Source organism: Patagioenas fasciata, chromosome 3 (assembly GCF_037038585.1).
Source record: "Patagioenas fasciata isolate bPatFas1 chromosome 3, bPatFas1.hap1, whole genome shotgun sequence".
Taxonomy (NCBI): Eukaryota; Metazoa; Chordata; class Aves; order Columbiformes; family Columbidae; genus Patagioenas; species Patagioenas fasciata.
Window position 1 is genome coordinate 39,139,064 of NC_092522.1, and position 12,502 is coordinate 39,151,565.

Below are 12,502 nucleotides of genomic sequence, written 5' to 3' on the forward strand. Positions count from 1 at the left end.
GCCCAGGGGGCTCCGGAAAACAGGTCAACTGGTTCCCCCCAGCTACGTGCTGGGGCCCGGCCAGCGCACTCCCGCGAAGTCCGCGGTAGTGAGGAGGCAAAGCCTAGCCGGCCGCCGCTGAGCTTCCTCCGCCCGGTAGCCCTGTTGGCTCCGGTCCCTGGCAGAGGAACCGCCTTCGCCCCGCGGCGGGGAGGCGGGGGCGTGCGGTGAGTGGGAGCTGCTGTGTTTGGAAACAACGTGGACGCAGCCCCATTGGGTGCAGCCTCCAAAACACGGCGAGGGGCGGGCGGTCCCTGCCGGCGGGTGGCGGGAGGAGCCGCTCCCCGGCGAGCTGACTTTACAACAGCCTCGGCTGCCTGTTGAAAGCGCCAGACAGTGTAAAAGCTTTACAAACACTAGTCGAGCGTAGCCCCCTTCCCCGGGGGTGCGGCGGAGAAAAACGAGGCTTCGTGATGGTGGTACTGGAGACTGGCAAAGCACTCGGTGGGGGGCGCGGGGCACGGCAGGAGAGGCTTTTGCTGTTGCCCCCCGTCAGCAGGAGCGTAAGGCGTCCTTGGGGACAGCTACGCACCGGGCTGCTGCCGCCGTGTAGTTACGAGGTGCCTCCAATGCCAAACACCTTTACAAACACTCCGGCTCCCCGACGCCAGTCAGAACGGGTGCAGATAGTTCGCTGTCACTGAACAGGGGACCTGGAGCTCTGCTCCGTCGCAAAGCCTGTGAGGCGCCCAAGGAGAAGCCCGCGGGCACCGGCAGATCCCGGAGGGCAGGGCCGGGAGTGCGGCGTTAGTCGCCGCGGCCGCCAGGCGGCGCTCCACCCACCGGACTCCAACTCCCGCCCACCCTCGCGGAGGGAGCCCGTACGGAGCGAGCGGGTTGCGCCGCGGGGCACGCCGGGAGCGATAGTTCCGGGCGGGCGCGCTGGGAGCTGTAGGCGGGCGGGACTCGGTTTCCCGTGGCGCCGCGCGGCGGTTTCTGACGCGGGTGCCGGGGCAGCGGGGCCGGGGAGGGGAGCCCGGGCAGGGAGCGGGTGCCGAGCGGGCGCCGCACCGGGGCGGCGGGGCCGCGCCGCTCGCCATGGACTCCCGGGTGTCGGAGCTGTTCGGGGGCTGCTGCCGGCCGGCGGGCGGCGGGGCGGGCGGGGCGCTGCGGGGTCGCGGGGGGCCCGCGCCCAGCGGTGGCGGCGGCTCGAAAGCGAAGAAGAAGAACGGGCGGAGTCGGGGGGGGAAGGCCAACAACCCGCCGTACCTGCCACCCGAGGTGAGCTTCCCCCGGCCGGGCCCATGGTCGCTGCGTCCCGTCAGCCGCGGAGGGGGGGGTCCCCGCGCCGCGGAGGCCCGAGTCGCTCCTGTCAGGGCCCGGGGACGGGGGCGCCGCCGTTGCGGGGCTGGAGGGGGCGGAGGGAAGGTCGCCCCCGAGCGGCTCAGTGAGACGTGGGCTCGCTGCCCCGCACCCTGGCAGGTTTGGTCGCGGGTCAGACTGGGGAGGCTTGTGAAAAGGCTCCGTCGAGGGTCCGGGCGATGTTGCTGCAGGGCCGAGCCAGGGTCGGGCTGCCTGGCAGGGGGCTCTGCAGCCGGCAGCCCCGGGAGTGGGGTGCCCTCCTGCCCCGGTCTCTGTACTCGGGTTTGACGTGGCAGCGCTCAGTGTTTGTGCCCCCAGTGCCAGAGAACTCCCTGCACGGTCCACCAAACCCTGCCCATCAGTAGCATCTCACTGCCTGGCATTCATCTGTGGGTGCTTTACTGTCAGGGAACTAAAGAGCTTTGGAAATAAAGCTTTGCTCAACTTGTAGTCGCAAGCGTCCTGTTCGCATCTCTCCCTGAGAGCTGATCTGGTGGGTATAAGTCCCTTCCCAGCTGCCAAACTCATTGACATAGCTCAGCAGGTTCTAGTGATTCCCTTCCCAGCTAATTTGGCAATTGTTTTCTTACATAGAAATGCAGACGGTACTGACGGAGTGCAACACGTTTGCCTCTTGAAGCAGGAAAAAATGTCATTGGTAGTAAGTGGGTTTGTTGATCAGGCAGTTGGCACCATTCTAATACGGCTTCCACTATGGGGCATTACATTGCCCCGGAGTCGATTGCTTGGCTCCACTCGGTGAGCTTTCTGTAAAATGTATAATAATCTGTGCTGGAGGGAGCAATTCCTCCACAAGGTAGGGCTGCGACACTTGGCAAGAAGGGAAAACAGTGCTTTGTTACTGTTAGATCTCCATGAGCAGGATTGTCGCTGGCAGCTGCCATTTAGTTTTTGTTCCTTTCAGCTGGAGGCTGGACAGCCCCCTGTGGTTTCAGCACAGCTTCCTCTCCCCAGCTACCCTGTGCAGTATGTGGCCTGGCAAGTCTAGTCTTGTTGCTTCTCTAGTCTCAGCTGACTTGAAAGAGACCCACCCCCTTATTTAGAGGACAGTGAAATATGTGAATGCAGTGTTCCTCCTAGAGCTGAAAAGCTGGCAGATGGTAAGAGAGGAAAGCCTTCTGCAAGTACCCTTTTCTCATTGCATAGCTCTGGTGCCTGAGAGCTGAGCTGACAATTCAGAACTTCCCTCTGTTGGCCTTTTGCCACCCTAAACACTGCTGTGGTTAGGAGCTGAGCTGTAAGGCAAGGAGAAGGCTGTTGCCTCTCCTGACATGCAAACTGGTGTCTGGAGGAATAGGAAGTGCTTAGTGTTGGTAGCTCGATTTAGTCTGTCACAGTACTTGGCTTCCTGCAGGCTCCAGCCCTTTCTCAGTGGTCCTTAGACTGAATCAGTGGGAAAGTTATTTCAATATGTTCTCTTCAGAAGCTGAAGCCTGTTGTAGTTGGAGTGGGCTTGACGAGTACCTGGGCCTTTCTGGTTTGGGCTGTGACAATCCGTTCTGGCTCCAGCCCTTCCTGGCAAAGTTCTCCTGAGCACGTTGTGCACAGCCAGCCACAATCAGGTCTGGGTCTCCAGAACTGCCAAGCCAGTGACCAGCTTACTGGACTTGAAAGAAGTCAGTAGCTTGCTTCTTTATGTTTGTAGTCCTTCTCTCTTGCAGAGAGAAGATATGCAAGTATATTAGAAGATGTCAATGAAAAAATAATTGAGTGAGGGTATCAATGTGTGGGAGAGGAGACAGCAACTTTTGATCCCTGTCCCCTGATTCTGTGCACATTAAGTGGATGGAAGCTGCTGGATAGGGTGGGAGTAGGATGCTGTGGGTGACAGTATAGGTCATGGATGGGTGACGGGGGAGACTTCTGATCATCTGCTGGCCTGTGCCTTTTTGAAACTGGAACTCTCTCTCTGTGACTGTTAGATGGCCCTATTCTTTACTGACAGTAAAACCCCCAAAAGCAGTATTACCCCTTGTGTCTCTCTCTAGTTTTATCCTCTGGTTTTCATCATGTGAGATGCAAACAGCAGAAACAAACCTAAAGTAAGTTCCAGTTGAGCATAGGAATGAATGGCAGAAGAGGCTGTGACCTAACACAGTGTATTTCTGCCATTTTTCCTCTCTCTGAAACTGCCAGCATGAGCTGTAGAGTATCTGGGCAGCTGATGCCTATAGCAGTTCCTGCTGGCACAACATCTAACCTTTCTGTCTTGTTTAATTCTCTGACCAGGCAGAAGATGGAAACATCGAGTACAAGGTGAGCCTTTTGAGGTTGCAAAAGGAGGTCTTCCTCCCAGAGGGTTATTTTGCAGTGAGTAACTTCACTGTCACAAGACAGCACATGGGGAGCATGTCCGAGGAAGGTACAGAAATGTGGACACTGTACTAAGGAACTCTTGGTCATCTTTCATGCCTCTGTGCCTAGTAATACCCCATATGATGAGCTGCAAGAGTTTCATCACAGTACTCATTTTTAGGAAACTGTTTTAGGAGACGAGACCTACTGTGTTTTTACTGAAATCTTCTTCCTTTCAAAAGAGAGCTGCACGTGTCCCTGATAATAATTTTTCACTTTCTTGTGGCTGTTCTGCCCTTTGCAGTTACTTGGCTCCTGTGTCACAGATAGGTCCCACAGCACTTTCTTTACCCCCCCAGCAGGCAGCGTACAGATCCCTTTGGCAAGGTGCAGACAAGTTCTGCTACAATATGTATGCACATTTGTGAAACCCTTTCTCACCTGTCCTGCGGCTTCTGTGCAGACACTGACTTGGGCTGTGTTTTCTAGAGGTGGGTCAGAGTTGGGGGCATTGCTTCATGGTGTGGGGTTAGGGAGTTGCTGGCTTGAGCAATGGGATTCCCTCAGCATCCAGGCTGTGGCTATAACTACCGCCTCTGTTAAACAGCTAAAGCTAGTGAATCCCTCACAATATCGCTTTGAGCACCTGGTGACACAGATGAAGTGGCGACTACAAGAAGGCCGAGGTGAAGCCGTCTATCAGATCGGCGTGGAGGACAATGGGCTGCTGGTGGGCCTCTCAGAGGAAGAGATGCGTGCCTCGCTCAAGACACTGCGCCGTATGGCAGAGAAGTACGTGTTCCCTTTCATCTGCAGGACCCAAAGGCATAAACAGCCTCCAGTAGAGAGGCTCGGCCCCAGGATTTCCCTGAGGAGCCAGTGGCTCCATTCTACAAGCCCTTGTATGACTGAAATTCCCTCATTGTGAGGCTCTGGAAATAGGAAGGCAATTATAGGGCTTTTGGCTGGAAACTGGAGGCTCCTTCCCTGCTATCCCCAGCTTTCATCCCATTCACTTTGCCAGCTGTTATTCTAGAGGCACAAGAGCTGCTGAGTACAGGCGTGTGTCTCACTCCTTCCTTTTGTGTTTTTGGCAGGGTTGGAGCTGACATTACAGTGCTACGGGAGAGGGAAGTCGATTACGACAGTGACGTTCCAAGGAAGATAACGGAGGTGCTTGTCCGAAAGGTGCCTGACAACCAGCAGGTAGGGACCTGTGACTTGGCTGTCCTTTCCTGCTGGAGACTTGGAGGCTTCATACAAGCAGCTTCCTTTGGGGATGGGAGCCCAAACCCTAGAGGCACTTTGTCATCTGCCCATAGCAGATGCTTTAAAGAGATGCCAGAGGGAGACTTGATAATGCTTTTCATCTCCAAGATTGTGGTTGAGGAAGATACCAGTAGGGCAGATTGCCTGGATTAGAGGTGAAAAATTATTTCACTTCTACAGCAACAGTTCTGATGCAGGCCAGCGTGCAAACAAGGAAGGATTTAGAGTTCTTGCTGCAGCAAATCACCTTTTTTTCTGTTATCAAAGCCTGATGTGTCACATCACAACTCCTGGGCAGTGTTTTGATGGTAGTAAGAGCAGAATCTAAGCAAGATTACACTGCACAGTGTCCATCATGGAGAAAAGCTCTCTGAGGCACATCTCCACTGCTATGTAGTTTTCATGCACACCCAGCACAGCAATGGTTAAGTTTTGTGATTTCTCTGTTCTTCCTGTAGTTCTTAGACCTGCGAGTAGCTGTGCTGGGGAATGTGGACTCAGGGAAGTCAACCCTGTTGGGTGTCCTAACACAAGGAGAGCTGGACAATGGGCGGGGCAGAGCACGCCTCAACCTCTTCCGGCACCTCCATGAAATCCAATCAGGAAGAACATCAAGCATCAGCTTTGAGATCCTCGGCTTCAACAGCAAAGGAGAGGTGAGAGAGTGCGCTGCTGAACTCAAAAAGCTGGAGAACAGGACTGCCTTCCTGTTACAACTGTGGGTGGGACACAAGGCAAGAGAGGTGGTACAGCTCAGTGTCCCTTTAGCTGAACCTGAATGCTATTTGCCTGTTTGCAACAGAAGTTGTTTCTTGCACCCATGGTGAATGATCTCTCCTCACTAATTCTGAGGTCAAAGTGGATAGGTAAGAGCTGGCTTTTCTTCACTTGCCTGCTGGGGCTCCTTCTCTCACCAAGTCCTTATGTTCTTCAGGTGGTGAATTACAGTGACTCCCGAACAGCAGAAGAGATCTGTGAGAGTTCTTCCAAAATGATCACTTTCATTGACCTGGCTGGTCACCACAAGTATCTGAAAACAACCATCTTTGGCCTCACCAGCTACTGCCCAGACTTTGCTATGCTGGTGGTTAGTGCCAACACTGGCATTGGTGAGTGTTGCCTTGTCTGTGTGGATTGACAGCAGTGGAGAATGGAGGGAGTGGGTCCTTGTTAGTTGGGAACAGTTGTCAGAAAAAAAATATTAGTTTGGAAGCATCTTTCAAGTTTTTGTAAGCCTTTGAGTGCCTGGGAGGGGAACAGAGCTGGGATCCTCTTACCAGCTGTAGACCTCATTAAACTGTACCCTGGGCAGAGAGGCTTCGTTTGGAATTTGAGGCAGTGCTAGGAAAAACAAAACTAAACTAAACAAAAACTTTGACATATTCTTAGGGATGCTGAATCCTAAAGCCTTGTAAGAAGGCAGTTGGAGTTCTCCCACATCTTTCCTTGACATTTTTGTGGCTGTTTTCTGGCAAACTCTTGCCCAAGAATGAAAACTACTGCATCTTTCTGAAGCAAACAGATCAGTCACAAAAATTCTTGGTGGTTTTTGTTTTTCTGGACTGATGTTTGGTTTTGTTTAAAGTAATAATTTTGCTTTTTCATTACCTGATGAACTATGCAGTTAGGGTAAAATCTCTTGAGTGGGCGTGTGGGAGAGCCAGGAGACATAGCTGTGCCAAATACAAGCAACAGTGGTGACTGCGAGTGCACCTACACTCTCACTTGTCTCCTGCAGCAGGCACAACGCGAGAGCACTTGGGCTTGGCCATGGCCCTCAAGGTCCCCTTCTTCATTGTCATCAGCAAAGTTGACTTGTGTTCAAAAGCCACTGTGGAACGGACAGTGAAGCAGCTGGAAAGAATCCTGAAGCAGCCAGGCTGCAACAAGCTCCCCCTGCTTGTGAACTCAGATGACGATGCTGTTACAGCAGCACAGCAGTTTGCACAGTCTCCCAAGTAAGGGACCACTCCTTTCTTCTGCTGGGAGCAGGCAATTCAGATGGGGCTGCTGTGTGGAGCTGGGGAAGGTGGACCATGGTGGGGGCAACCACATCTTGAACATCTTGGATTCTCATGAGGTTTCCTACCCTTGCTTTGTCCGAGAAGGCATTTTCACCTCCCAGGCCTTTTTCTGTGCTCTAGGAGCAGAAGATGCCCAAGGCTGCACTGGAGTTACTTCTCCATGATAGAAGTGTGGGTTGGCAGGGGACTGGTGCCTTGACCAACCACGGAGCCATGGGTTACTGCAGAGCTGTACCTAGCCCTAGTACCTGTGCACTCCTGCTCTGGAAATTTATCTTTGTAGTCTCTTTCTTCTTGCTGGATTGGGTCGATCCAGAGTTCCAGCTACATTATGCAGCTCTGCTCTGGCCTTCTGCTTATTTCTGTCTATTTCTCTCTGACAGCATCACCCCAATCTTCACACTGTCCAGTGTTTCTGGGGAGAACCTGGATCTCTTAAAAGTCTTCCTCAACATCCTCCCTCCGCTTACCAACAGTAAAGAGCAGGAAGAACTAATGCAGCAACTCACAGAGTTTCAGGTACGTAAGTATAGTTTGCTTCTAGTTCTGGTACTGCACTCATTGCTGTGACGTGTGACAAACATCCTAGGGCTCTAGAAACTGTGGGAAGGGATGTGGTGACTCTGGGAGACTATTGGGAGACATTAAAGAGAGGACTCACTCCTTGTAAAAAGCCTCTTAGGCTGGGCTCTCTCCTAACCAAGGGATGCCCATGTCAGAGATAAGATTGTTTCTCTGGTTGCCACTTAAAAGGCAGAGGTTCCTCTAATGGGCAGATAGTGGGAGCTGGCAAAACCTCTGAGATGGTGTCAACACCATCTGATGACCAGCAGAGAGCTCACCTCCCTCCACACAAGTGGCAAGCACCTTGTTCTCATTCTGGAGTGCTGTTTCACAGCGGTCTGAGCAGGTTCTTCTTGTTGCTTTGCTGCAGGTCGATGAAATTTATACTGTGCCAGAGGTGGGGACTGTTGTGGGAGGAACTCTGTCGAGGTAAGTGAGGCCACAAGAGTGGGTGTGAATGGTGGCTGGAGTTGCCACAAGGTTAGAGTCACCAACCGCAGATGGACGCAGTGCGAGGCTCAGTCCTGACTGCTGCCAGGTGACTGACCAGGTGAGGGCAAAGCCCTCCAGGGTATTGAGTGGTGCCATAAGCAAACCATTGGCCATGTGGTAGCAAGCAGGGACTCTGCTCTAAATTTGCTGGATTAGGAATGGGACCTGTAGCGTGCTGAAGGAAGGCGTGCTGGCACCCAGAGTTGGCAGAGGTTATCCATGATCCCAAGGCGTTGCTTTCCTCCTTGCTTAAGCAGGGGTAGGAAATGTAAAGACCAAGTCCTCTGATGCCAGCAGAGGTTAACTGCATGCTACCCCACGAGAAGGCATGTCATAGAATCATAGAATGGATTGATGTGGTAGGGACCTTAAACATCATCTAGTTCCAATCCCCCTGCCATGGGCAAGGACACCTTCCACTAGATCAGGTTGCTCAAAGCCCCATCCAGCCTGGCCTTGAACACTTCCAGAGATGGGGCATCCACATATGTCCCTCAGTGTTTGGGAGTGATCAGAGCAGTTTGGCTACCAGCACATGCACACAAAGCAGGTGTCAGCTGCAGTCTCTCCAGCAGAAACAATGCAGTGTGGCAGAGCACTGGTGACAGAATGGCCCCTGTCTGAGGGATACCCAGTGTTCTTAGGAGTGATAGTGTGACTTTTGCTCCTGCTGTAGGAAATCCCTCTTCCCACCAGCTATGCATACCTGTTAGTTAATCCTGAGTAAAAGTCCAAGGACACTCAGCTCCTTGGCCCTAGGGAGCTTGTGCAGGTTGATATTGGAGGGTGAAATTTCTTCCTTGTCTCTTGATGAACTCTGTCCTGCTCCTCTGCCCTGGGCAGTGGGATCTGCCGAGAAGGGGAGAACCTGGTGGTTGGTCCCACTGACGATGGGAAGTTCCTTCGGCTGAAAGTGTGCAGTATCCAACGCAACCGCTCAGCCTGCCGTGTGCTGCGGGCTGGGCAGGCAGCCACACTGGCCCTCGGACCCTTCGACCGCTCCCTGCTGCGCAAGGTGAGTCCTGCTGTTGGCAGGTTGCTTGCTGGTCTGATGGGCAAGACTGGAGGCTTCCCTGGAGATCCCCAATTGATAGGGTGGGAACAAAGTAGAGACTTTTGCAGGAAACTTACTGGAAGGAGAGGAAACAGCCAGGCTATGAAGTGGGATGAGTACAAGGCTGAGAATGGGATGCAAGCCCAAGTCGCAGAGTGGAGATGTGTTTGTGGTTTGGGGGGCTGTGCAGAAGCAAGGGCACTGGCCCTAACTGGTCTGAGCTTTGGGTTGTTGTGCAGGGCATGGTCATGGTGAGCCCAGAAATGAACCCCACCATCTGCTCAGTGTTTGAAGCCGAGATCGTGCTTTTGTTCCATGCCACGACTTTCCGGAAGGGGTTTCAAGTGACGGTGCACGTGGGGAATGTGCGACAGACTGCTATTGTAGAGAAGATCCATGGAAAGGTAGGCATAGGAATAAAGGGGAGGAGGGTGGACCTCCCTGTGGGGCCCGTTGGGTAAAGCTAGGGGCTACTAGTACCTTGAGTAGCTCTGTCCCTTCCTAGGAGCATGCTCCACCCCTTTATCCTGCCCATTTGGTTGTTTTTCCTCCGAACATGTTAAAGAATTCCCTCATCACAAAACAAGCTGCATGATGGACTACAGCAAACCTGTGAAGGGAGGTGAACTCTCCATTCTCCAGATCTTGTGTCTTCCTGTCTGCCCCTATGCATACAATAATGGGAAGAGCTCAAGGAACACAGTCTGAGGGAGGCAACCTGCTCATTTGCCTCATCTTCTTAGCATCCACATGTACCTCCCCTGCATGCATCAATATGGTAGATCGGTCTAAGCTCTCCTCTTTTTCTCTTCAGGACAAGCTGCGGACAGGAGAGAAGGCAGTCGTCCGTTTCAGGTTCATCAAGCATCCTGAATACTTGAAGATCGGAGCCAAGCTGCTTTTCCGTGAAGGAGTCACCAAAGGCATTGGGCACGTCACTGACCTCCAAGCCATCACCACCAAAGAAAACGGCCTGGAGGAGTCCCTGGGGCCTGGACAGCTGAGCTTCTGACTACGACTAGGTCAGAGAGATCTCCACTTACCAGCAACCTGGGAGAAGGATGGAAGCTCCCATGGCTCTCTGAACAATGCCTGGAGCTGCTGCTTTCCCATTCTAGCATGGGTGTCCCTCCTCCACGTTGTGAGATGGAGCCTGAGAGAGTTTCTTGCATTCAGTGCCGTACATGGAGCGAGTTAAGCATGTTCTCCGCATTGCCTGCAGCTTTTGTTACCCTGCCCTCTTTCAGAAGAGAGCAGAGGCACCTGCAGACCTGGGCAGGCAACTTCTGGCTTTGTTTACTGTTTGAAAATTACTGGTTGGGAGGAGCAGAACCCTTGAAGACTAGCAGTGAAGGGATGTTTTGCCATCTCCGACGCAAGATCTGGTTCCATTTCTGCTCTCTGAGCACTGGGTTGATAACAGTCCTTTCTTGAGTTATCCTGCAGCACATCCCTCTGGGCAGGGGATGGAAGAGGCCCTGCTACCCACAGCAGGAACTTGGTTGAAACTCTCAAAATGCATTCAGGATGCTTTTTAACCATTTTAATCTTGGTTTGTGTGTTGGTTTTGCATTACTCCAATCTGAGTGTCTTACTGTTGGACAAGTGTCCTGTTCCCCACTCACACATACACACTCCTTCAGCACCCCGCTTTCTGACTCCTCGGAAGCTGTGGCTGCTCCGAGTGGCACAGCTTCCCACTGTAACGGCACAAAGGCAGAGTTTGTACTCGCATCTGTTCCTTGCAGCACCTGGTCAGGTGGCTGTTCTGTGGAGCAGAGTGGGGCCTGGGCCTGTGCTGGCCTGGGCAGGTTGTTTCCATGGATGTTTGGCTGACAGTGTCACCTGCATGGTAGCAGCAGTGGTTTGCAGTAGGCTCCCTGCTGTGGCTGTCCCAGGGCCCAGCCCAGCTTGCACCTCGCACGCTTGCCTTAACGTGTGAGGAGGACAGTCTGCGTTACTGACACAACACCAGGCGACTTCTGATGTTTAGATGTGATTTGACAGTGGCGTGATTTTATTTCTGTTTCTCCTTGAGGAAGACTTATTTTTCTTTCCCATGCCACTGGGGTTTGTTGTCAGCGGAAAACTGATTTTGCCGGCAAGGACTCTGTGCACAAAGAGCGGAGCACATTTGTCTCCTGCTCACTGTCATGCAGCTCCCCTGTGGGACTGTTACTCCAGGCCGCTCATATCCTGGAGTGTGCAGCAGGGGCTATACAGCTGTACATACGCTTTTGTTTGTATTGTTGACTGTTAGACCAAATGTGTCTGCTCTGTGCAACATGGCATGGTGGCCTGCCAGCCCTAACCAAAGAAAAGGGCAAGGGCCTGTGATAGCACTTGGACACCCAAACAGCCCTTCTGCTGTCCTGAAAGCAAGTTCTGCTTCTGGGTAGCTGACGCGGGCAGTGCCTGTGGGGCCGCGCAGCCTGTGCTCATCTGCGAATGTCTCGAAGCAGTGCCACTCCACTGCGCTGGGCTCCAGTAGCTGCACCCTGCGAAGAGCATGCTAAGGTGTGGGGAAGGCTGTGAAATGGTGGTGTATATGAAGGGATTCAGAGGCAGCTCAGGAGTGACCTGTCTCTTGTGGGAAGCATTGACCCAGCTGAAAATTGAAAATCTGTTTCTTCCGTATTGTCCCAGCAGTGAAAAGGAGCCATTGGCTCAGGGTCGCTGTTCAAGCAGGATCACTCTTTCTTTCCATCCTGACAGTGGTCTGGGTGTTACAGTGACATTTTCTTTCACCCATGCCTGCAAGAGCGACAGGCCCAGCTGCCAGCAAGCTCTTCCCTTTGGTGCTAGTGGGTCACAAAGCAAGCTGTCTGGGGGGTGCAAACTGCAGCAGCCCTGGTGTTTTGTGCCCCAAAATGGGCATGGGGTTCTGTGACCTCTGAAATAGCTGATGGCTGGTCTCACCTCATCCCTGCCATCTGTGGCATGACTGTTCTTGGTGCCATGCTCTTCATAATTGCTGTTTTGTTGTCTTTAATTTTTCTAGTGCTTGGGGTTGTCCATGTTCCCCAAGCATCTATATATAAATGTACAGAATAAAGATGTTTTATTGAGCTTGCTGGCTGAGTTGTACAATGAGTGAAGGCAGAGCTGTGCTCTTACCCTGCTGCCCTTGGAGCAGGGTCATGGTTAGAGATGGCTGCCCTTCACCCCCTTCCTAAGCTTCCTGCATTCAGCGCTATAAATACCATCCTCTGGTGTGGAAGGAATGCATGCACGCGGCTGTTTACAACAGGGCTCTCCCGGCTTATCTGAGCAAGCCTGAGTGTGCAGCCTGGGGTGACAGGCAGCCACGTCACCCTGAGCACAGCACTTGGGGCTGTTGTAGGCAGAACAGGCTGTGGTGAGTGCTTCCTCACAGCCACAAATTCCCCCAGGCCTAATTAAAGGGATGCTTTTTAGGGCACACATCTAAGTGGTGGTTTGG

At 53.0% G+C, this 12,502-nt stretch overlaps 1 protein-coding gene across 2 annotated transcripts; it reads left to right on the forward strand.

The window, feature by feature from the left end:
* Positions 1 to 89: 89 nt before the first annotated feature.
* On the forward strand, positions 90 to 12,128 carry GTPBP2 (GTP binding protein 2). Of its 2 annotated transcripts, none has more exons than XM_065835032.2 (12): positions 90 to 206; positions 3,592 to 3,618; positions 4,265 to 4,449; positions 4,755 to 4,863; positions 5,385 to 5,582; positions 5,861 to 6,035; positions 6,665 to 6,884; positions 7,334 to 7,469; positions 7,885 to 7,943; positions 8,850 to 9,021; positions 9,300 to 9,464; positions 9,875 to 12,128. In XM_065835032.2, the coding sequence occupies exons 3-12, from the start codon at positions 4,316 to 4,318 to the stop codon at positions 10,070 to 10,072; spliced, it is 1,566 nt and encodes a 521-aa protein (XP_065691104.1). In that variant the 5' UTR covers positions 90 to 206; positions 3,592 to 3,618; positions 4,265 to 4,315; the 3' UTR covers positions 10,073 to 12,128. The 2 variants fall into 2 exon arrangements, with proteins under 2 accessions (XP_065691104.1, XP_065691103.1); XM_065835031.2 differs by lacking the exon at positions 90 to 206 and adding an exon at positions 998 to 1,260.
* Positions 12,129 to 12,502: the final 374 nt, after the last annotated feature.